This window comes from Falco punctatus (genome assembly GCF_963210335.1).
Source record: "Falco punctatus genome assembly, chromosome: 6".
Taxonomy (NCBI): Eukaryota; Metazoa; Chordata; class Aves; order Falconiformes; family Falconidae; genus Falco; species Falco punctatus.
Window position 1 is genome coordinate 64,337,810 of NC_137585.1, and position 26,071 is coordinate 64,363,880.

The 26,071-nt window shown below is 43.7% G+C and overlaps 1 protein-coding gene across 3 annotated transcripts in view; it reads right to left on the bottom strand.

Moving 5' to 3' along the window:
* Positions 1–9,530: 9,530 nt before the first annotated feature.
* Positions 9,531–26,071, bottom strand: part of SFMBT2 (Scm like with four mbt domains 2) — a 117,507-nt gene continuing 100,966 nt past the window's right edge. For all 3 annotated transcript variants that reach the window (XM_080394055.1, XM_080394054.1, XM_080394056.1), the window contains 6 exons: positions 24,550–24,659; positions 16,371–16,546; positions 14,683–14,855; positions 12,661–12,897; positions 12,367–12,495; positions 9,531–10,544 (listed from right to left, as the gene is read on the bottom strand). In XM_080394055.1, coding sequence (XP_080250181.1) covers positions 10,404–10,544; positions 12,367–12,495; positions 12,661–12,897; positions 14,683–14,855; positions 16,371–16,546; positions 24,550–24,659 — 966 coding nt within the window. In that variant the 3' untranslated portion in view covers positions 9,531–10,403. The remainder of the gene's footprint in view (positions 10,545–12,366; positions 12,496–12,660; positions 12,898–14,682; positions 14,856–16,370; positions 16,547–24,549; positions 24,660–26,071) is intronic.

Below are 26,071 nucleotides of genomic sequence, written 5' to 3' on the forward strand. Positions count from 1 at the left end.
AAGCACGGCGATGGCAGCACTAGGCATTGCAGGGAAGTTGACTGTAGCACCATCATCTGCTGTAACCTCCGGATCACACGCTCTGCCTCCCCAGCTAAGCACTCCTGATGGGCATTGTTATCAGTTACTTACTGGGAATCTAATCCATCTAAACTGTGATTTTTCTGCTTTTACTTCTACTAATTGCTACATTAATCACTAGTCAGATTGAGCTTTTCAAAATGAAATGGTCATTCAATGGCAACATCAGCTCAGTGGTTTTGCCTGGGAATATTACACTCCATCATCCAAATGCCATCACTTCTTTTTACATGCTGTAGAAGTGCTGGGGAATCGCTTGTTGCTGGAGGTCTTATTTTGGCACCCATCGGAAGGTCAGGTTAAACAAATGCCAAATAGGAATAAGATTTATCTAATTGGTCCTGCCTTGTAGAGGGGAAACAGCCAAGCTGACACCTCAAGGTGTCCTGCAGCACTATTTTTCTCTGGTTTTAAGATTTTATGACTTATTAGAGAAGACAGTGTAATTACAACTTCAGCTGAGATGCAGTTATAAAATCAACTTATGGTAATTGAGTACAGACAATATAGCAAGAGGTGTATCGTTCCTAAGTAAATATTGTAGCAGTAGAGGGACTTTGAGAATCATTAAATTTCAATGAAAGGCATGAATCTCGAAATTAAAAAAGCAATAACAATGCTAACAAAAGCAGCAGTAATGGCAATAACTGGTTATTAAAAACAGTAATTATTTGTCTTGAAAGTATGTCTAAAAACTTAGGAATGAAATAATGCTACCAACTTTTTTTGTTCATTCTGTATGCAGAAATGAAAGATGGCGTTTCCTCAGAGACCTGAAAATCCAACTTTATTTTTGTAGGTGTTTCTTTACAGGGTAGTTGACTACATGTTGGTGTTCATACTGCTGCTTACATGAGTGCTTGATCATGTCCACAAATCAGGTGAAGTAGCTAGAAATCTTTCCTGAATTAATTGTGCATGAAAAACTGCAACACTAAAAATGGAGGTGTCTTAAAAATCTTGGCCTGTGATGTCAGAAGCAAGGCTGGGAGATCTTTTTTCCTTGAGGAAATCATATATGGCAGCTGTATTTCATGTGTTGGTCATTAATTTCAAGGAACTCATTTGGAGTATCTTGCCAGACATTCTCCAAGAATTAGCTCTTTGCAGAGCTCTCAGCCTGTTTTCCCTGAGCTGGGGCAGAAATTTAAAAAACAGTGTCTGACCTTTGCATTACTTTTAAATGACTATGTAATAAGCTGCAGGGAGATACATGGATTTATTTTCACCTCTGGATTCTAAAGAATATCATAAAACATTCCAGCTTTTGCTCTTTTAGCTTTATGTCGCCATCAGACTTAGCTCAGAATTATTTCCTTGTGTAAATCCTTCCTTTCAGTGAGGACTCCTGTGGTCTAGCAAGCCATAGGCCAATGCACATCACTATCCATTGGTCTGATGCCTTGTTTTTAAGGCTGTTTGGACAGATCACTTCTCTAACTATCTGTACTTTTGTCCTTTCCAAAGCATGGGCTGTGGTTACAGCGTCATGATGAATAACACAAAAGGATACCCATCCCAAGACTTTGTTGACATTGTAACAACAAACAAACAAACAAACAAACAAACAAAGAAGTATCTTTCCAGTGGCTTGATCTTTTAGCAAATCACCCTAAACCCACTTGTTTGCCCATGGTTGCATTTTTGCCTGCTAAAGAATAGCCAAGTTTGATGAACTAAGAGAAATAGTGGACCATGGAAGGAGCAATTTTGTTTCCCCCCTTTCATTGTATCCACAAGAGACAATGGAATGGGATTGAGGGAGCAAAACCAAAACAAGGATCATCTGAGTTCTTGTTAGCCAATTCTGTACTCCGTGCTCCCTTTTTCCCATGCATACATCCATGGATGCAATACTGCTGCCTCGGGGTGTGCACCACCAACTTTCACTGCGCAGAGGGGATGGGTGATGAGACCAACGGCAAATGTCCAGTAGCCAGCTTGGCCCAACAAATATTCTGGGCAGGACTCAGGATGCCATTCAGTGGTCTGAAAGGCGAGATGCCTCACTTGCAAAGCTGGAACTTACTTCTCAACACAGCCTGTAACTGGAGGGAAAATGTTAAGATTAAACATCTAAGAAAGACAGCAGCCCGCTTCTTGGACTCTATGAATAGCACTTTTCTACCGCTTCAGGATGGCTTCTCCCATGTTCAAAGGCTGCTGTGCACCTTGGGAAGTGTTGTTTTCTGCATCTCTACTCCACGTGCTGTGGTCCTGCTTTAATTCTTGTCCTGCCACCAACAGCTCCTCTCTCACTACAGCCTTCTTTGCCTGTTGCTCATTGTATTACCTTCGCTCCCATCCTTCACCCTGCTCCTCGTCACTCTACTTGTGACACTAAAATGTCTTTGGATGCTTTTGCATCTCTCTCCCTCCCCCCGCCCCCCCCCCCCCCCCCCCCTTCTTGTTTCATGTTCTACTGCTTCTGGGAAGAACTTGCAGGCACATAAACCCAAACCCTGCAGCTTGGCATCTACAGTGGGTTAAGCCAGACAGGCTGCGTGGTACCTTGATGGAGGTCCAGGGGCTCAATGACACCAAGACTGTGGTGCAGGCAGCTGAGGCACATTCACCAGGGCTCAGGTGCAGAGCATGCAGAGCACACAGATGTGGAGACACACATCTACTTGGACAGGAACCTGCACGGCCTGGAATGCATGCCACTGTGTGTCCATTATGCTCTGAGGGAGGCAACCACAGCTGTTGTCTATCTATGCCCACACACGTAGACCAGCCACTGGCTCATATTTGTGTTCTCTTAGTATTAACCTAAATGAAGACTTCACCTTTTCCAGATATCCTCCAAAAGCACTGAAGAAAGGCAGTTCCCTGGGGCCATTTGATCTGGCCAGTCTAAAGCTCACTGTCGATGCTTCCCTCCAGGGACAAAGAAGGAGCCCAGAGATGCCTCTGCAAGTGCCTAAGACTGCACAGGACAAATCCAGGCTGGGCTGTCCTAAAATATGCGCGAGGTCGCTCCAGATGGAGGAAAGCTGGTATTAGCCGCGAAGCCAAGCAGATGGCTTTCTCACCTTACTTCCTCAGGGATGAACCAAATACATCAAAATACAACCCTCACTGCCCAGTCAAACAAAGAAAAAAACTACCCCAGAGACAGATACGATTTATTGTTACTTTAATAACAACGTGGCTTACAATTGTTTCAAGTAAAAAGGGGATTTATTTAATTTTGAATAAAAATTAAAATATAACTCTGAATATAGATTTTCACTTATTTACATGAAAACATATATACAGAATAGAATCTTACAGCAAACTAACAACATGCCCTTTGCCCTGTGAACTTTAAAAAGTAAAAACACCAGCATTGATTTATATGTATATATATACACATACATGTACACACACACATATATACACATATATATATATATACACACACACACATATATTGTTGTAACACACCAAATGGATTATATACATAAAGTTTGAATCAAATCTCTGGTACAAACTGGAATGCAAAACAATTCAAAGGTTTCCAACGTGCATCACCACGAATGGACTGTAACTGCTGGTTTTGAAGCTAATTTCTGTTGTTCCATAAGAGACAGCAGGGTTTTAATTTTTTACCTCGTCCTACCATGGTACATGAGAAGACTCAAGTCCCTTCAAAGCCTGCACTTGGGACTGTCATCTCTGGTGGACCATACTGCAGCAAATGCCCGGCTGTACGTGACATCCCTGCCTGCATACGTGCAAGTGTCACAATACTGTTCCCCAGATGTTTTCTATCAAGCAGGTCCCTGAAGGTGAAGGCTGCTGGAATAACTTCACATCATCATATCCTGACCATGTCTGGCAGAACAGGGACTGGGAAATTTAATGTGTAAGTTTATAAGCAGATGCAACATCCATAATCTCTGGTGAGACCGGAGCAGCAACAAGCAGGTGGAGTGACTCGGGAAAGATCATTTCCAACCTGTCACATGGTAATACAGAGCAGAGTGCTTTTTAGACTCACAACCTGAACCCAGGGCAATGTCACCTTTTCCTGTGGGGGAGTTTTAGCTTCTGACTGAGGTCTGAGAGGTGCAAGAGGAGCTTCTTTAGGCCTTAAACCCAGAAGACACACAGAAGCTGGGCAGAAGGAAGAAAGACTGATTTTGCCTACTCTCCAGCCAAAGTGCCTGGAGCCACCTTAGCCAAATCTCTTTATCTCCACTGGGAAAACAAAATACGAACATTTCAGTATTTTAGCTGAATAGTGGGTGTATCGCCAACTTCTTTACTTCCTCTCACCTGGCCCCTGCTGGGACTCAAAGCATCTTTGCTTTGAAAAAGGTCTCAGAGAAGCCTTCAGGAATGATGCTTACGGACCATGGCTATACTCCTCTGCTGTGAGAGGTCCCCCTCCACGAAGACTCTCTCAAGCCCAGAACTCCAACCTCTATCCTTCCCTGAAACCCTCCCCCCCAGACACACATCCTTGGTGGTCATCAAGACCAGGAACATCTGTGGGTAGGTAGCCACATGGTAACTGACCCGCTGCATAAGGCTGCTTGGGCTACGAGACCTATCCAGCAGTATTGTCACTGGAAACATCTGTCCTGCCACAGTGAGCTGTGGGGAACACCTGCCCTTCAGGCTGCACAGATGACTCCTTCAACAAGGTGTTGAAGCAAGGTCTCCTTGTCTCACCCGACCTAACTGCTTGTCAACAGAACGCCCCCGTGCTCATCTATAGTGTGATGATGGATAAAGACGTGTTCTGCTGGTATGTGGTGCCATGGGCCATTACAGATGCTGGAGTTTTAAATCATGAACATGAGACCTTTCTCAAAGTAAGAATTAATATAAAAGACTAGAACAAGAGAAAAAACGTTGAGTATTTAGAACTATGACCTATGTTGGTTTTGTGTGCATTTCACATGTCTTCTGCAAGAGAATTCCAGTACGTCGCACCAAACTATTGCAAAACCACTCTTCTGCAGGACAGCTGACATTTAAAGGACTAGCGGGCTGTAAAGCTCATCTTTTGATGACTGTCACATATTCTAAATTCAATCATTAAGATCATTCGTACTTCTTGCTGGAGTATTGTACCAAAGAATAAATGAGAATATTAAATGCTTCTGCTCCTTTACTGGGAGTTCATGAGCACCTAAGGACACGAGCCCTCTCTTGTTAAGTCTAGCAGATTTCAGTTGGATTTCTGCCTGCCAGAAGAAGGAGGGGTTTACATTTTATGTTAACTAACTGCACACTTTTTGACTTCTAAGTGAAAAAATTTGGTGAAGACTTTGTCCCACAGCCCACACATCTGCGAGGGCCCTTCCACTAACCTCAGTTACTTCTGGATCAAATCCTGAGTAACAGATATCCTTAGTTCTGCATCAGCTGATGTGATGAAGAGTATTACTGAGGGGAAAATACACATGCACGCACATTTTGAAACAGTTTTAAAATAAATATACTGTATAAAACGTCTCCAAAACTCACATGACTGGGGAGAGGGGATATTTGTTGAGTGTATCTGAGTTCAAAAATCTACAGCCACAAGAAAAAAATAAAATCCTAAGCTTAAGACACTGCAAAATACAGAAAATATTTCCTGGAGGAGGGAATCAGCTTTGTAATCCCCACCAATGGAAAATACAGCGTTACATAGCACCAAAACAGAGCCCTTAAGACTATATTTATCCACATGTAATAAAGCTGGTTTTAATGGTGCTCAGTTGCAGCATGTTCTTCTCTTTTGGCACTTGAATTTGTAAATGGGAGGAACAGTCCGAGTTCATCATTTTCTAGACACACTGCACCAGAAAAGCAAAAAGTATCTGAAGTGCCCTGATGGTACCGAGCTTCTAAAACACTGAGATGGCACTGAAGCTCTGCCAAACTCAATGTTGTGCCCTGAAAAGACAAAAGCAGGCTTTCCAGGTGACCACATGTTGATCATGGCAGCACAACAGTGTCTGATTTGCCTTCATAGAGCTGAGATGGTGTTTGCTCCACACCACATGACTGGGGACTGCAAAAGGTTGAAGGACAAGCCAAGGAATTGTGACTTTCCAGTTTAAGGCAAATTAGCTGTTTACCCAGACTGAAATATTAATGGGGTTTAGGTGTCTAACCTTCTGAGAAACGTTGCAAATCCTAGCGAACATTCAAATACCTCTGACAATGTGGGTCAGGCCATCTCAGCCAGGACATGCACCTGCTGGATGCTTCACTAATTGTATAACCATTTGCACTGATTTCAGTGGTTACTGAGGGCACATAGCATTTCTAGGAGGTTTTCTGCACCCTACAGAACAAAACTATCAAGGGATACTGCATATGGTTAACACAGCGTAGCTGAAGACCCTGAAATCCTCAGAGCTGAGAGGCCATAACACCTCCGAGAGGTAGAAAAAGCCAGGGTTTGGTCATCCTGGCACTGAGAAAAAAAAAGGAAGTGTGGATGGGAGCTATGTTTTCGAGCTGGAAAGGGAAGAAGATGAGCTCTGAAACTAAAGAGAGCATTCTTCTTCAAGGTGGGAGAGAAGCATCCATGACAGCAGGAGGAAGGCAGGACAACCAGACAGGGAACCATGGACATTCCCTTAAGTTAATGCTTTAATTCAATTTCAGAGACTGGTGCTTTGGGCCTGCAGACTGGGAATTGTCTAATTCTGTCAAGGGAAGTGCTAAGGAGGTTGGGAAATGGCAGGGACCTGCCCGTGGATCTGTTCAGTCTGACCGAGTGCAAGCTCAAAAGAAGCCAGTGAAGATGAAGATAAGCACGTACCACACTCTTCAACCCCCTACTTTTGCTCCAGGAATGCCCGTCCCTGGTCCTGCCTGAAGAGTAGCTAGTAACAGCTGCCTGCACACCCTTCTTGTGGGACAAAAATGGTCCATGGGAATGATGTGCTGCATCCAACAGCCCAAAAGCAACAACAGCAGGGTTGCTCCTCAGCCCTTGATAATGGCCCTGGATAAACATGAGTTCAGAACTTCACAGTGGTGGCCTTTTGTAGCTAACACAATAAATTTCAGGCCTGAACGCCACATTCAGAACAGTGAGGGAGAAGATGTGGCTTCTCCAGTGTCATCGGTGTATCAGTGAAGTTGCACCAGCTCTGAATTTAACTAAGAACAAGAGCTGGACCAAAAAAGGAAAATAAAACATTCCAGTGGCTTATACTTCTATGCTGCAAAATGAAGTAATATTTTACCAAGATTTGGCTTCCAATTTGAAGTACTTCCTTTGAAGTACATTACTCTAGAGCCTCGTTAATGTTCCAGAACTGAAATGAAGTCCAGGCAAAAGTAATTCCTTCTGATCTCTGCTAAAGCTGCAAGTGACAATCTGAGCATACTCTCCAGTTAAACTACACACTGTCCATTTTCTACTTTCTCAAGAAATTGTCTAAGAAGTTCAGCTCCAGCTTTTCTGGAAGACAATCACTGCAGCAGACAACAGTAGCCCAATCCCCTAGTTCTTCCCAACCTGAAGACTTAAATAAATAATAAAGCATCTTCCACCCCAAGGCAGTTCTAGGATAGAGATTTCAGGTTATCATCTTCTCCAAAAGGACAGAGAACAATAAATGAGACAACAATGAAGAACAGTAATTTGAAAGATGAATGGTGAGGAGAGAGAAACCTGAGGAAATAAAAAGAGCCGGTGCAAGATAAAATGAGAATTTTTTTTTTTGTTTAATAGGCGAGTTTTAAATACGGTTAAACTTCCCTGAACAGTCAGTAAAGACTCCCGTGACTTGGACTCAATGCTTCACCCGTCACCTGCTTGGCCAGCATCAGAGCTGGTGGCTCTCAGAGTCTGTGGCTGTCTGCTCCCCGACTGTGCCTCAGGGAGTTAGCTGCCATACGATTATCTACAGTAACAAGGCTGATGGAGAAAACAATGACATTTTTGCAACACATCCCAGGAAGCATTAAACGTATGACATATCCCAGTGGCCAGAAATTCCAAAAACGTCAGAGCAGAAAAGGATGCTCAGAAGAAGGTGGATGCGGTAAGTAAAAGATCGGTGCAGGGATGCTGTTTAGCAAACAGACGTTCTGCTTCCCTTCCTTGAAATGTCCTCATATGCCAGTTCTCCTGACAGTAGTCTTTTGGAAACTGTCTCCTGCTAGATGTTTACCAGCCGTCGGAGAGACTGGGCTGGAGGAAGGAAAAGCTGGGAGAAGCACCCTCCGTGTTTTTCTCAGCTGTGCTCTCATTCTGCTGGGCACAATCCTTCTGTCTTCAGAGACGAAACAAGGAGCAATGTTTTTAGAGGACCCTACGGGAGATCCAAAGCAGTTATCAAAGCAGTTGCATGGACACAGTCCACTGCTACCATCAGCAGGAAATTCAGTCTAAAACCCAGTTTCTGAATGCCTGCACCACTACAGAACCCTGTTCCTGGATTTCTGAGAAACAGAAGAAAACTACTTGATGCAGAGGTGACTGCTCTTCCCTTCAGTTGATGAGAAGTTGAACAAGATCTTCAGTACGAACAGCTGAACACAGATCCAGTCCTACCGATCTCCTATGTAAGAAAAGTTCTGATGAAGTCTCAGGAGCTGGCAGGATCTGGCCCAGCCTGCAGTGCCTGCACCCACCACACTCCTCAGTGGCAAATGAGGAAACTCACTGTAAGACAGACTAGAAACTCCTCAGCAACACATGGCAAACAGAGTCAATACTTCTTGCCTAACACATGCTCTAGGGCAGATTCACATATAGTCCCAAATATTTATTTCTGAGGCTTTCCCCCACTAATCCAAAGAATTTAAGGGAACTGATGAAGGAGAAAGCAGCAGCTATAGCCTGGTATTGGTCAGTAGGTTCTTCTGAGCTCACGGTGGTCAGCACGATTATCTGATCCAAGTTTTCTGTCCCCATATGGTATGTGCTTGAGGTGGGGGTTTTCTGGCCATTAACACTGGCCTCAGATTTAGGGCTAGAAATTACATTTCTTTTTGAAGAGGTCTTCACTGAGTAGGCTTTGGCATCGCAGCATGGTAACAGAGCTGTGTGCAATTTCTAGGCTGAGCTCCCTGAGGCCAGGGAACAGGGGTCTGTTCATAGTTTGAGAATAAAAGTCTGCCAAAGTCAATGGCTTCCTACGAAATCAGGCTAAAGCTCAGCACAACCCATTTGATTCACCTTCTGAAGGATGGATTCACTTGCACCTTAAAGTCAGAGCAAAATTCAGACCTGGTCTGGTCCCAGTTTGGATCTTGGTTTTTGGGATAATTTTACATCACTGCAATGCCTCCAACCTTGCTGAGCTACAGCAAATTCAGGCTCAACATTTGGGGGCTTTATGTACACTGCATTGGGCCAGATCCTCAGCTGGTCTAAAGCACCATGGCGTAAACAGTCTGTAAAGATTGATGCTTTTTATTCCCACCTAGCAACCAGCTTCATGAAGGTACAAATGAAACCAGCATTCACTCAACAGTCTCATCATTAAATCTGAATAGTCTTCTTTTTTTTTTTCCCCCCACCCTGTGGGGCTCCAAGTCGGGTCTTTCAAGTGACTTGGATTTAAGAGGATGGGCTTGACTATGAATGCTTTCATGCATGTTTCTGAACATGAATGCAGCACTGTTCAGATCCCATCACAGACACATTTAGCTTATTGTGCACAGCCAGCACAGCTCAGGACATGTTACCGCGCACTTGGTCTTGTTGCACCCCTGTCAGTTCACTGCAGCTTTGTCTGATACCGTAGAGACTGTGGGATGAGTCCTGTTCATAAATTACTCAGGAATAACAGTCTATAACTGATATAACACCTTTTTCCTTTTGTACGATTGGAGAGGCGGGAGAAAAAAAAAGCCCAATGATCACTAAGATCAGATTTGCAGTAAACCCCAGGTGATGCTACAAATGGTCGCTTACATTTCAATATGAAGGAAGTGTGTCAGACTTGGATAAAAGAAATGTTCACGTCCAGAAATTGGCCTAGAAAAAACATCATCATCATCTGGAAATGTCCGACCCTTCTCCTTGGGAATGTGTCTGCCATCGGTAGCTTTGTTTTAATGAATGACAAACCATCTGATCCATGTTGGCCTTGCACCACTGTGTAACGGCTTGGCGAGGCTCAGCAGGAGAGGTGCCAGCAGTCTTTTGATGTGCTTTACAAGTACAGAAAAATCAGTTCAATTTGTTACTAGTTTTCTGGTGTGGGGGTCACTTTTTTTTTTCTTCCCTATAGATTAACTTCCAGTGCTTCCAATTCCATGTGTTCTTGGAAAAGAGAAGGGATTGGGGAAAAAAAACCTTGAACAAGTTGAAATGTTAAAAAAGAGAAGGAACAAGAAGGAGAACAGAAAGAAATCGAGAAGTGCAGTCAGTTGGCATATTGTGCATAGAAAGCAACTTTTACTCGCTCAATCTGGTGACACAGTTTGATGGCTGGCCCAAGCTTCAGCTCCATGCACTCCTGCACCGTGGGCAGTGTCAGTAACAGAAGGGCTTGGCCGTCGATGTCCTGGGGAAGAAAAAAGACAGGGAAAATGGTTTCGTTTGTGGACCCTGGAGAGCAGAAAGCATAACGAGATCTGGAGAAGCAAGACGGGAATTTTGTCCCCAAAATTAAAGGCAATTTTGTCCTCTGGCCTTTCTCCCGCTTTGATGCTGCTCATCTCCTTTCTCTGAGATACATCTTGCTTTTTCAGAAGTTGTCTAGTTTGTCTTCACAGGCTTGTCCCCAGTTCAGGAAAATCCTCCCAGCTACTGAAATGCAGGATCACCTTCTACAGAAACTCTGCAGGGTCCACAGAGATCTGATTAGGCCTATTTTACAACTAAGGAATTGAAACAAGGGGGAGGCTGCAGAGAGCACACCAGGAGACACAGGAGGGACCTGAGTGGAGAAACTGATGCTGGTCCCACTGCCAAATCAGACCCTTCCCCCGCCTTTTTTGGCCCATGATCTTCTCAGCACAGTTTTATGTCTGCCTCGCTCCATGCTGTGTCCCCTGGTCCACCCAGAGCCTTGCTCTGCTTTAGCTGCTGAACAACCAAGACAGGGGGCCAGGACCACCCAGAACCCTTGCAGTCTGTGTGTCCCAGAATCACAGAATGCTGTAGGCTGGAAGGGACTTCTGGAGGTCACGTCCTTACCTCAGGCATATCTATGCACCAAACTCCATGAACTAACATCCCAGACAAAAGCCATTTTATTAGGGATTTCTGTTGGCTTTATGACCCTCTTCTTAATTAAGAGCTCAAGTCCTCTACATTCTTGAGTAGACTGAGAAGCAGATAAGCTGACTACAAAAAACTGCTTTTTACACCTTAGGGGAGGATCAGAGTCAAAGTGCAGAAAAAGCACTGTAACTCACAGGCAACATCAACTCCCCAGGACAGCCCTGATTAGACAGCAGTAAACGCAAGGAGGATTCGGACACCTTAAGCACTCCTTTGATCAGGACTGTCCATGACTCAGGTTCCTCTTCCACTGAAGCTTGACAGCATGGCCCACTGCACCAGAGCTTCCTTGCAAATCACAAGGAAAAGCTCCAGTCACCTGTGTTTGATTAAAGCCCCCATAACACTCTTTGGCAAAGGAGAAATACCAAATCATTCTAAATATGATTTCTTAGCACTGCCCTTTACTTTCAGCAGTGTTAGCCAAGGAATGGCTGTTTCTGTATAATTTTTACACGATCACACAAACTTGAAATAAAGAGCATTGCCTTCCGCTCCTGCAAACCTATCTGTATAATGAGAAGATGCTTGGCATCTCCTAAAATTAGGTCATCCAAGGGAATGACTGCCACATCTTCACTGGATGCAGATGGGAAGTAGGTGTTTACGTACTCGAAGCACCTAGGTGTTAGTGACAAGTTCAAGGAGCCAGTTTTGGGTTCAAGCAGCAGTTTTCTGCTTCCCAGGCCAATATCGTACAACAGGGTGGAACACATGTGGCCAGGAGAGACAGCTTGCTATGGACCAGATAATGACTACCTGTTTTTATGCCAAGGTGCTTACCTATGTGACGCCAGGATGGTGTTGTGGACCTTGTCATGAGCAAGAAAGGTCTAAACCTTCTGCCTTTCACAAGGACTGTGGCTATAGGGTTTGTGGTCTCTCTGAGGATCTGGCAAGGCTCTGACTCAAGTTTCTAAGGGTTTCCATGCCTTGCCAAAATTTGTGCTATAGCTTGTCCTGAAGGGATCTAAAAGTCTGGTCGTAATCTCTTTGTCAAAGCCCCAGGCCCAGATAGCGAGGTGGTATGCGCTGCTCTTATTTTGTGATGTGGATAGGCACCACAGACACAAAGAGATGAGTTACATGAAGGCTTCTACCTGCTCCTGAAATATTTTGGCAAGAGGTGCACAGTCGGTCAGTTTAATAAACCTCACGACATCAGTCACGGTCCACTCCAACGGGTTACTGTCCAGGATGAGTTTCTCTTCCTCTTCTTGCTTAACTTCCTAAAAAAACCACAAACAAACCCAAAAGTTCTTATAAAGAAAACTACCTTGTGTGGAGAACCAGGGCAGAGGTGCCCTCCCCAGATGAGGAAGGCTTGGCACTGAAGGTCAATTTAGGAAGAATACTGCAATTAATTGGGAGTGAAAGCCTATGGACATACTCACTTCCTTGACTTGCGGGCACTTCTCCACCTCACCGCAGGAGTGGGGCTGCGGTCTCCGGCTCCGTCGGGCTCTCTCCATGGGAGGAGGTCTGTCCAACTCGGTGCTGCTCCGCAAGGTGACCGCTCGCCGGGGCCTGGCAGAGGGCACCTCAGCGGAGGAGGTATCCGTCTGGTCATCCCGGAGCTCTGAGCTGGTTTCCTCGCTTCCCGTCTCATCCTGCTCGTCATCCTCACTCTCCTGCACAAGGACCATCAGAGAAACAGCGTCCGGGCTCAGAGATTAATACAGCAGCAAATCAAAAGGCACTGGGTCAAACTGCATGCCCGTGCCCATGCCAGTCCGGGGTAACATTTACTTTAACCGAATTACCTTGTTTTCATTACAGTGCTAAAGTAGGTTAGCCCTCAATTTAGTTTTGTTATGAAATGTAAGAGAAAAAAATACACGATGGACAAATCCTTTTTCTGTTTCTAACAAAAGGTCAATGGCAGTAAGTCATCTGGCATGAAATGTTCCTCCGCTGGGCTGGTATCTCAAACTTCGTGGCACTGCAGGTGTGCATGAAAAGGGGAAATGGAAAGTACTAAAAGGATAAAATGAAACTCAGGTTGCCTGAGATGAAATAAAATCAGAAACGGGCTTGAATTTAAACCTTCACCTTGCTTCAAATTGTCGTGCGTGTCGCTGGTATTGCAAGAAAGGAAATTTTTTAAAAAAAACATCTAAATATACAAGTGCATATTTGTACTTGATTTCTTAGCTAGTGTTTCTGTAAAACCCAGGACAGAGGATTTTGCCCAGATTTCCCTGCCTTCAGCTCAACAACTAACTGCTGAAGGTGAAGCACAAATTTCCATTTAAAGGATATTGAACCAGATTCCTGTTATTTCCACCACACAGAGCTTGCAAGCACACACCAACTGATGGAAACCATGTATTTTGAACTTTATACATATGGAAGTTGCCCAAATGGCTTCAACAGCCTAGCTCTGATCAAAGCATGAGCATACATCCAAGCCATATGCTCAGGCCGCAAGTGAAATAACAATTTTAGACAAAGTTAGTTATATTAGCTGAAAGGTTAAAACTTGACTAATGTTTGGTTTAGGCTTAACGTGAGTTTAAATTCCTTTGAAGCAGGTATAATCTAAGGAAATGAAGCAGATATACACCTAAATGAGGACCAAGTCGTGAAGGTACAAGCAATTAACTGAAAGCTGACTAAAATATCCCCCTCCAGCTGAAGCAGAGGGAATTTAAGTAAATCAGCTTTATTTCACATTGCGCATAGCACCAGTCGCTGGCACTCAGCTGAGAAAGGCAACCGCACAGGAACTCTGTCATTATTATCATGGAAAAATCACCCAGGAACAGTCCACATAGAACTAAGTCTGCTCCAGCCTGTATTTGGTCACGAATCACTGCTAAAGCTGGGACCCTGTCATATCACACAGCATAGTGGAAAGACTGAGGCCTCAAATACCATTTATTTGGGACACAAACCATCTGCTTGTATTCTAAAGCTTCTAGAACGTCTACTGCTTCATGCTGTGAGCCAAAACCATCATGAATGGTTGATGAAAAAATAAAAGCCCTTGAAACCACAATGGCCCATGAGTCCATATTATTAACTGTAGTATTTAAGAGAACTTAGACATGGACCACAGACCTCCTTCACTCTGCTAGGTGCTGTGCAAAGCATCTAACAGGCTCACCCGCTTGCCTACAGGCTTACAAGGAAGCAAACAAAGATATAGTATTAGACAGAATGTTAGCTAGTGAGCATCATGAAGGTGGGAGCAAAACCACTACTTCCTGACTCCAGAATGGATGAGGCTGAAAGTCCTCAAAGCGTTCCTAAAAAAACAGTCCAATCTGAGAACAAGAGAGTAGCAAGGAGGGATTCAAAATGGAAAACTGAAATGTTGAGGTTTGCTGAGAAGCCTCCCAAAAGGAAGATGCAATGGGGGGACACAAAGGTACTGACGGGTTTTTGCTGATTTATCCCGGTGCAACACATACCTCTGCAGAGCCCGCAGCATTCAAATCGACAGCTGACGATCTCCTTTTTTTCTGCACAAAGATGGATTTCCGCCTCTTTCTGCGTCTGGCTGGCTTGACATGTCCACTTTTCAGGTTGTTATTTTCCCCAATTGGTGGCTTAATGATTTTTTTCCTCTTCCCATAATAATACGCTGGAGAAATACCCATTAAAAACTGTAACCACCGAGAGAAGGAAACTTTGGCTTGCTTCTTGCTACTAATTCAGTACTGCCCTCTAGATGCACTTTTATGAGGAACTTTAAAAATACATCGATTTGGGACAAATGTCCAGTAAATACAAGATGTCATCTTGGACTAGTGCAGAGTGTTACAGTTCTTATGTATACGGATTTATTGATGATGATTGAGGAGTTCAGAATTTAACAACATGTACTCAGGCAAAGCTTCCACTAAGCCGAGCAGTGATTTGGAGGGAGAGAGACCAACATGTGTCAGATTTGATCCAATGCACTTCTGCATGAGTTAACAGTCTTAGATACACTTTCAGTTGCTACTGGTTTCAGCAGAGAGTGAAGAGGGCCAGCTATCCTGAATTATGCATGTTTGTTCAGTGCACAAAGGAACAAGCTTTTATCACCTTCAACTATTTCATGGCCCAAGTTGAAACTAAGGATGTGAGAGTCCTCTGACCTTAAATGAGGTGCTTGTGTTAGATACCTTTTGAGGTGCTCTACAGCATCCCCTGGGGCTGACAGATACTCTGCTCTTCACCAGCTAGGGTAACTAAATGACACTTGGCGCACATGTCGAAGTTTGTAACTGAGCTGAACCTTCCGTCAAATCAATGGAGATGTGAGGAACAATTCATCCACCCACATACAACCACCAACTCTGAGATGAGACAATCTCAACTGGAGCTGTCCTAGCTGTACTCCTCCAGCTCTCCATTTGCTACCAGTGGGAGCTGGGAGTCTAGATCAGGTGTAGACTTCTAGAGAAACCCATATTCAGTGATCTCAGTATCTCCCTGAGCCCATTTCACATTCTACTCTTGCACCAAACAGAAGCTAATAATTGGTTTAAATCAGTAATTCTGGGTTTTTTGCAACCTTTGTGGACAAAGGACAGCACTCACTTCCATTTTCCTGACCCGTTTAAGAGCCAATAATATCACTAACATTGATAATAAAAAGCACTGAACACATGCCTAACTTCAGCCTTCCTGAGCAGACAGAGCCAATGCTCCCAAACTCCTTCCAACACCTCTGCACCGTGTTACTGGCCTGAGCCGATGCGGACGCCAGAAAATCTTCACTTAGTAGGAGAGGATTCATCTCACCCAACGAAGCTGTCCCAGATGTAGCAGCTTAAATCTCAGCTAGCCATTACAGGTTCCTTTTATGTGCTCCTTATATTAACTTTGCATTTGACAAAAAGTCAAGACTTCCAAAAAGTAATGACTTTTGAACAGATATATGAAGATGGAGTGAGAAGGACAGTTTTCTGGAGATGCCTATTTCTCCATACAGAATACTAAGGGAGCCTATGGTGGCCTGGTCAGGATTAACTAACTGGTCTTAGATGAGAGGAATCCTACTCACTATTAATGTATTACACAGCTCCTGCTATTCATCACTAGCTCATGCACAGTTCCTCACTGCTCTGATGCCCAGCTAGCAACAAGAAGCACTTTGGCCAATACTCACTGTACTTGGTTTTAGTATGAATGGAGCAGTTTTCTGGGCAGACTTCAGCCACCAGCACAGGACTGAACAAGTTGGGGCAGCACTCCAACTTTGCACAGACTCTTCTGCAGAAATCCGCTACCTGATCCGACGTCCGCACAATCTTAACAGTCGCCCTGTATGTCTTCCCTCTGTATCTAGAAAAAAGCACAAGACCCCATGTCAAAAATCAAGCCATGTTCCCTGATGCTACAGACCAGATGTTCCTCTGTTAGGAAAATACTTTCCCTAATGACTTTTGGAAAGGTGTCTCTCTTGGGAAGGCACACAGAATCGGTCTACTTGTTTTAGTGGCTCCACTTCAGATAGACTTGAGGAAGGAAAGGCAAGGTGAAATGAATCAGAGGTGTGAGCATGATTCAGAAAGGAATGCATGTGCAGACTGGTGGTATCTGTAGATATGGCAAGAGATGGAAAAAAAAGATCACAGTAGGCTCGGGGAGGATACTACACAGGAGAGCAAGCCCATACTATGAAACGATGCAAAGCTTGGGGGAGAGGGATGTAGTCTCCATATATTGACCTGTGATGAGAAGCTTACATGTCTTGCAGAGCTTCTGGTCACCACCCTGTGTTTGGGCTGCACTGGAGACTGTCTCAATATATACACATACACATATACAATACATACACATATACAAGGTCTTCTCCCTTGCCATCTTTCTCGAGGCAGCTCTCATATATGTTCTAGCTCACAACAAGCCTACGGTTTCATTGTGCCAGCTGCAGTTACTGGAATAAGCACACTGTGTAGAAATATCTGAGTGAAACTGTCCTGTCTCCATACGGGGACTAGATGACTTCACTGCTATGAGATGTGGGCAACACAGAACCTGAAGAACTAATCAGGAGTCTCCCGAGCTGTTTAATGCGGATGTACCAACAGGCCCTAAAAACCAATCCCTACAGAGAATGCTCAAAGCAAAAATCCCCAATGAAAGGTTTGTCTTAAATTTGTTATCCATGTGCCACTAAAACATTTATTTCAGTGTTTTATATGAACTGTTTCTGAGCGATAAATGGCTAAGAAAGATCCCTGCTGTAATGCGTTGTAGATGTGAACTCTGAAAAACCAATTATCCCCATAATTTATTAAACAGCAGCACCACACTATTGTAAACAGTGAGATAAGGTTTTTAAAACACCTCTGACGTATCCTGAGGAATGCAATGCAAGAGACAATCATGCGAGCGCCTGGTGCTAAGCCATTATAAATGTGCTTTAGAGGAGAGAAAAGTAACACACACAAAAGAAAAAGAGGAGAGACAGTGAAAGAAAGATTACTGGATGGGAGGCAATGAAAGACACAGATACAGTCATCAGGAAAAATGAGACAAAGCATTTGTGAGAATATTAAGACCCACAGCTCCCCAGCAGGGAATCAGCTGCTGATAGTCAGATACGGAAGAGGAGGAAAAAAGGTGAAACAAAGGAGATGTAGCCGGAGAGGTAAACTACACCACATGCACCCGGACCCTACTCCCTCTCTGTAGGTTTGAGTTGTACAAAGCAACGAAGAAACCACCTTTTGCTGCTCTCCCTCCCAAAAACTCTTTCTGGAAACACTGGGGTATAAGAAAAGTTTGAATCTGTGGTACACAATGTGTTATAGCAGGGTACCCAAATGAAACTTGGGTCTGAGAACAGCCCACTCCAACCATCCTTATGCTGTAAAAAACTTGATCCAAACTACCACCTCAACACAGAACTCTTACATAACCTGAATGAGCATTTCTGCAAGGCATCAGGCTCTGATACCCCACCTGGTGCCCAACCAAGGACCCCAAGACGTGAAGACTATCCTGGATTCATTCACCCAAATGAATGAATGAACAAATTACTTAATGAGCCAGCTCTTTATGCCCCGTGACAGACCTGGAGCGATGACATAAGATGGCAAAAGGATCCTTCCAGGTACAGAGCACTGCCACCCTAGCTTCCCTGTGAAACAGCTACACAGGCAGGCTGGCAAAAGAGGGTTTGGCAATACCCAACATCAAAAGAACAAATTCCACAGGCATTTAAATATCTCTACTTATAAACGTTTTATATTTCTTTTCAATGTGTTTGAAAAGACTCCTGCCCTTATTACTTCTCCAGGAGCCATAAAGTTTAACAACAGCCTAGATCACTAGGTCAGTAACTGCAGAATTTCACTGTTACCTTCACTTGAACCCAAACAAGTTTGCTTGGACTAAAGCATCTCTTCCAGAAAGCACCAGCCACCCCTCAAGGGTCTCCACACTGGAAGAATCCTGGCAGTGGGAGCACCTGTACCTCTACCTCATGAGCCCATGCCTCATTTTATGTCTGGATGTGTCTGCATTTAACTTAAATTTATTTGTCCTTGTTCTGACTTTCACCACTAGGATGAAAACACTGCATCTGGTTTTGTTTCCCTGCAAAAGCACTGTAATCAAATTGCCTCTTGATGTTCTTTCTTATAAGCTAAGAAAGCTGCCTGATGGGTATTATTCAAGGATGGCTGACTTCTACTGACTATGCGCTTCCTATTGTGTTTGGCTGCCCAGAAAGGACCCATTGTACTAAAGTGCCTGGTGAAAGAAAAAGATGAAACCAGGAAAATTAACAACTGACTGATTTCACAGTCTGGTTTGAATGCAACCCACACAGTAATTAACAGAGCGGATGGCAAAATGGAGATCAACATGACTGCAGCAATCAGTCTCAATAACCCAAGGTGTTAGTACTGGCCACAGTATTATTTTTTACATGATTTTTGCCTTGGCAGCACCTCTTTCAACTATAAACCAGGTTCTACTAATATTTTCCATATTCCTCACACACTAAAGATTTTTAACACAAACACCACCAAATGTAATCTGAGCTGTTCCAGGACAGCCATGTGGAAAGAGCGCCTTTGGATACAATCAGAAAACCCTTTTCCATTAGCATCACTCAAAAAATTACCAACTACTAACACTGCTATTGACGTTTTCATAATAGGACTCCCAGCCACTTGTAAGCAGTAGAGTAACCTGCATGCACAGCACGGCAACACTGGAGACTTGGAAAATAGCCGTATCAAGCATAACATTTTCAGTTTTGTTAGAAATCATCGTTCTTTTAAAGAAGGTTTTTCAGCTAAAGCCAAAGAAATCTTCCCTTCCTCTTCCCCCTTCTTTGCCCTCACATCCCCAAAAGTGGAGAAACCCTTATGGCTGAAATTATTTCCACAAAAAAATATACTTGGGATCTTTGCTGATCCATGAGCAACAACATTAAGTTAATAGCACTTTGCTGGCAGCATCATCTTTCTGTTGAAGCTTCCTTTGGTGATAAAACAGATCAGAGGTTCATGAGAACAAAGTGAGTTCTAGGAGCTCCAGTTAGGGACCACTGTGTGATGACATGAAAAGTCTTGTGCTGAAGATACCTCAAAGAGCAAGAACACTAAGACTACCCACATTTTCAAAAGTCTCATCGTAAGGGTTACAGCCCACAGTTCTGACAATCCCTGAGACTAGTTTGAATAACTCAGTGGCTAAAAGCTTCAATTCCCTTTTGGGGGACGAAGAACCCTTATCTATTCTTCTCCAAGAAATTTCCAATCTGTCTTACTAGCTTAAAGTCTCCCAACTAAGAGAAGTTACCTTCCTCTAAGCTATTTAATCATCCAGTGACATTTTATACTCTTGAAGACAGGGTTCAGAAAGGGCCCTGGAGTTGTTCTGGTTGTACAGACATGTCTCATAAAGACTCCTCCTGATCATGGAAACAAAGGGTTTAAGACATTCCACTGGTTTTAATGACTTCTGTCTCCAGTATTCGGCATGGAAGGCCACCCGGTCACACTAATTCACCCTTGCAGTGCCTCAGAAAGTACACAGCAGAGCTGATGTGGAAGACAAACCAGATCATATGAGCTGTAGCTTTGTACCGACCTTTGAGGAGCACCGTTAACAACTGGCTGCCACTTGGACTCCGTATCACTGAACCCTTTGGTTCCATTTACCTAATTTGTACTACAATTTATAGTACCTATAAACCATATACCTATATATATAGTACCTAATTTGTTACTATATATAGGGCTACAGCTTGATATATCCTTACTACATGAACCCCTTTGGGTTCAGTTGTCCAGCCAGCTTCCCACTCACCATGCACACGTTCAATCCATATCTCCACAGCTTGGCTTTAAGGATGTTACTGGAGACTGTGTCAAAAGCCTTGATAAAATCAAAAAAACGAACTTCCACTGCTTCTCCCTCAGCCACCAAACCAGTTATCACATCAGGCACAACCTGCCCTTTGCAAATCCATGCTGGTTCTTGCCTGTCAACTGTTAGTCCTGCATGGTCTATAGCTTCCTCATGGAGGAATATATAGCTTCCAGGAGGATTTGCCTAATAACCTTCCCAGGAATGTTAGGCTAACAGCCTGTAATTGCTTGGATTCTCCTTCTTGCCCTTGTTGAAGAGGACACTTCCCTGATCATCATCAGCTTTCGAACCTGAAAGCAAGTGGTCCTGCAGTGACATTGGCCAGCTCTCTCAAGCACAGCTGACTGCATCTCACCTGGCTCCATGCACTTGTGCACCTCCAGTTTGCTTACAGTGTCTCTAGCTTTCTTCCATTTACTGTGGGTAACGCTTCACTCAAACTAACAGGGACCTGGGAGGCCTGAGAGCAACCCTTGCCAGCAAAGGCTGAGGCAAAGAAGACTTCAAACACCTCAGCGTCATCTATTACAAGTGAAAGTCAGCCTTCTAACTAAAGCACCCACAGTGAAAAGACTTTGAAATGCAGCCTCATAAATAAGCAATGATGGCTGCAATGGGGTAAATATTCCTACAGTTCAGCTACTGGATTTGGGCAGCTCTCAAAATTTCATTTAATGAAGGAGCCTAGGAATACTCATCTTTCTTGTTTTGATTAACTGGTTTTCATGCAAGACCCAGGAGATAATTCTCTGCGCGTGCTGCAAGTCCTGCAAAAATGAGTAAGTCCAAACAGCCCCACTTACAGCCCTTAGAAATTAAAACCCTTAAAAAGCATAAAGTCCCTCAAGCATTTTATGTAAAACTGGGGAGCCAAATCTAGATGTAGGCACTGAACTTAACGCATCAGAACTATAAGGGTTGAATGCCTACAGCTTCGGCTGGCCCTCATGAGAATTCAGAGGATCAGGCCTGACATTTCTAACTCATCATCACCAATAAATCAGGTTTGACTATTTTCACAGAGAGCCAGCAGCGCTGATGGGAAGCGACTGCCATCACACATTGCAGACACATCTCTTCAGACAATCTAAATTGTTTATCTTCTTTGCAAGGCTAGTGTAATTGATTCTGCGCTGTTCACTCATGACAGCAGAGTAAACTAAATGCAGGTTGCCATAGGACTCAGATAACGCATTCCTGGCAGTGCACAGTTTGGCATTTGGACCAGTGGGAAAAGCAGTCTGCTCTTCACCGTCCTCCTCCCTCCCCTTTGCTCTACCCTACTGCAGCCACCGCCGCAAACAAACAACAACATTGTCAAGATCCAAGGAGTTGTCAGTTTACATCAGAAGGAAGGCGGTGACACGACATGTCACATTACAGCACAGACGCTCCAGCTGGCTGTAGAGCTGTCATCATTAGCAGCAAGACACCATCGGGAGCTGGCGTAGCTGGAAGTCAGTACAGACAGGCGTTTGCTCGTTACGGGTCTCTGTTTAAGATTCTGGAACGCAACTGACCGTCATACCTGATGTAAGGTGTCATGTGCCGTTTGCACATCCCATGGCATCTGATTTCACGACCATGTTTTCTTTTCTGCTTCTCCACAACCAAATGCAATTAAAACCTTGGTATGCTTCTTGATGAAGCAACTCAAGCAAACCGAGGAAGGAAAAAAGAAGGAAGTCCTAGGGTAGCACAACAGTCTCAGGGCTGTTGTCAACGCTCTGTCACCCACTCTTAAAAATACTCAAGCTGCACACAGGCAAGCTGGTGTGAGCACCGAGCACTGCTCTGTGAGCAGAGCTCCAGCCCTAGAAGGCAGATAGCTACAGCAACAAGATGCTGTCCCCGGCCATGAGCTCTGTCTCCTCAGGAGCCAGAGGACATTGCCACACTGCATGAGAATACATTGCTATGCTCAGAAGTCACTCCAAACCTTGCTGTCCCAGCTCTGAGCCTGTAATGATCCATTCTGTAGCTTCATAAAGTTGAAAGCCGCTGCATGACACACTGAAGAGTGGAGGTTGCTGCCTCCTGGGGTAGCCATCATACAGGAACACGTACGCAGGCTGTGACTGGATGGCCAACATAAAATAACAAAACCTCCTTGCTGGAAAGCAGTGGTAGACTTTTATCTGGCTGGCTATGTAGACAGAAGGTATATCCCAGCAGGCTGCCTGCCCTGCTAAATAGATGGGAGGAGGGAACAGACCCAGGAATGAATGGGTAGAAGCATCATGGGGGACAGTAACAGAGATGGAGGTGCTCATTACAGTATGATTAGCACATCAGGTAACAGTGAGGGAAGATAATTATTTGATGTGATACGGATGAGTGACAGTCTCTAGCAGCCCATAACTGAATTGGTCTTCCTGGTGTAAGCACAACTGGAGTCAGCAGGCTGATGGGGTTCGCAGTGGATTGGGCTGTAGACATAGCTGACTGTCAAGGACAAGACATCCCTGCGTTTGATGGTCAGTTAAACGTTTTTCAGGCTGTCTCCCATCAGAAATAAGGATTGCAGCAGCCTTAAGAACCAGATACTGCTACTTCTGCACCAGGCGGATCTCCACACTTAAATGAGAAATCCCAACAAAGTCCTATTTTGGATACTGCTAACAGGAAAACTGTCCACAAGCTCAATTCCTTTCGGGATAGTAGATTAAGATGGGGCATTACAACTTGTTTTCACAGCTGCTAAGTAGGACTCTGTTATCTAATGGTTGCTAGTACAAGGTGTGGCAGCCTGGAATCAATGAAACCCAGGTCATGGACAGTGGCTTGTTTTTAATGAAAATCTGCATGCGCAAGGATGACTTTTAGATTTCCATCCACAAAATTTCAACTGACAAACACAAAAACATGACTTTCCACATGGATGAAAGAAGCAAATTAGAAATAGGGTTTTCTAGTACCTTTTCATTTCTATTTTCAATCCTCTTTAGAAAAGCCATTTCTGAGGACGCAGAATAAAAGGTTCTCAATTCTTCCCCTCAACCAAAGCACACATTCTGCAATATCTGCATGGCCAAAGATCGACTACAATAGCAATCAACAGTGCCATATTTGACAGCCAATCACTTCAAATAACCAAGAGAAAATTGCTTTTATTTGAAAAGGTGTAACAAGAGTTCAGTACAAAGGGTGAGATTCGCTGCATTGAACTTCAGTCCTCAAAAAGTCAAGTTAGCGGAGAGAGCTGTCTTCAGAGAACTATTTGTTGACATCCATCTTGAAGCGGGAAGAACTGCTCCTCTGGAGAGAGCTTAGGTGCGACTCCCCTCTTTCAGAGAGACAATGGTTGTTGAAATACATCTTAAGTGTAGTGCCCATTACATAAAGAAGGGATAAATGGGTAGATTTTAAAGTTGGAAGGGGAAATTGAGTATTTTCTAGGTACAGTTTTCTTAGGTGGTGTTTACATGATAATTGAAACATATATTCTAGAAAGGCCTCAGATCTCCACCTGAATCTCAAATCTGTTTGCATTTTGTCTTAAAAATACTCAAAAATGTGTCCCTGCTATGTTTTGTTTGCACTTTTTTTGTGTGGCATTTGTTCTCACCAGGTTTTTTCTGCATCAGAATGACAGGCTCTATATTAAAAACTGTAATACTCCTACATTTAGAAAGCCAGGAATTGAGTTAATTCAATAATAGCCAAGCTTATAGGAACAGCTTATCATAAAACTCAGGACTTCACTGAATAAACATGGCAGTTTTCATCAAAATCTGGATGGCTGCTTGGAGAAAGCCAATAGAAATGAACCATTCAGGTGAATATTTCAATTCTTAAGCTGCTATAGAATGAGTCAAATGATCCAATGATGCAAACGATAATTAGAAAGAGTAAAACTCTCACAACAGAAAAAAACCTTTGTTCCTTTTTCTCCCCCAGTTATTTCCCTTTTTGAAGCCTCCCATATAAAAAAGCACACACTGAAGACTTACTTTGCTTTAAGTGTTTCCTCTTGGAAATTCCACTGAGGGTCTTCCACTAGCTGCAGTTCTCGTAAAACACTCCCTGGCTTGTAAGCTGCATTGATCACCATGCTGAGAACCTATGGAGAAACAACACCGACAGCACTGACGGGTTTAAAAGCAGTCCCTCACCACACTGAGCATGATCTCAGGTGTTGCACAAGCAGGAGCAGCTTACAGGTGCCAAGTTAGGTACAAAGCTGCACAGGGTAAGCGTTAGATGCAATGAGAATTGGTCCCAGATTGGATCAGTGTGTCAAACATACTGTAGATGACACATCACTTTGATACGGTAACAGCATTAAATGCTGCTAGCTAACCCCAAATATCTCCTGTTTATCCATAATTTTTCTTTGAGACAGATCCTCCCACCCAAAGCAGATTCTATTTGCTGCCACCACAGTGGCTCAATTTAATAAAAAAAATGAAAATACTTCCGACAGCTCAACCAGGCACAAAGTCGTGTGTGCCATTACACACTCAACACTAAAGGGGAAATTCATGTACTTGAGGTCAGCAATATGCTTAAGCATCTGCATGCTGCGTGCCTTGACTGTATTAAAAGAATATTAATGAAGTCAACACAAAAAGAGTTTGCAGGACGTGTGCCTGAAACCCAGTGTGCGTCCACTCTGTACAACAAAACACATGTGCCAATCCATTTAATCCTAAGTCTCTCAGAATAAAAATGATTCTTACTATTGGCTCACGGAATCTAAGCTTTAATAGTCTACACTTTGCCTAAGGAGATAAACAGAAGAAAACCAAATCTCTTAAAAGCACCAGACCATGTGTTTGAACACTCTGCATTGCATGCACATGAATGACCCCACAGTGAGCCTGCACTGTTTTTAATATAATTTAGCTCTTTACCTAACGCCTGTTCTTAATTCTTGAGGAGCTTGCAAATTATTTCAGGATGATGAGCGTTAAGTTTCCCCAGCACCCATGAACGTGGTTCATCAGAAATGAAAAACGAACTCATATTGCAAAGAGTAATGTATTTATGGTGGGGAGTGGGGTTGGGGTTGGTTAGTTCTGAGTTGTTTTTTTGTCTTTTTAAATCCAGCAACCTGAGGATTTGCTAGTATTTTGAAAACCTTGTAGGATTAAGCATTTTCAGGCAAGGGCTTCCCTTAATGCTGCAAAGTACCATGTAAAATGGCAGTTTGAGTTATTCAGCTAGGTTATTTCCTAGAAGTAAAATCTGATTTACCATTGGGCCCTTAGAAACAATTACTCAAACCACTCTTCCAAAAAGTGCCATTAGAGACACCTAAAGCAATGTGGAATGTCTTACGCAGCTCTGATCATCCGTACACCTCAGAGCACTCTACGAGGAAGGGCAGGAGCACACTCCCTATCTCACACAGGGGGAAACTACAACACAGATTTACCCACAGCTTCCCAGCTGGTTCCCATCTCATCACACAGCCCACTATACTAGTTACCAAGCTGCAGTGATTCCCAAGAGAACAAAAGCAAGCGTCCG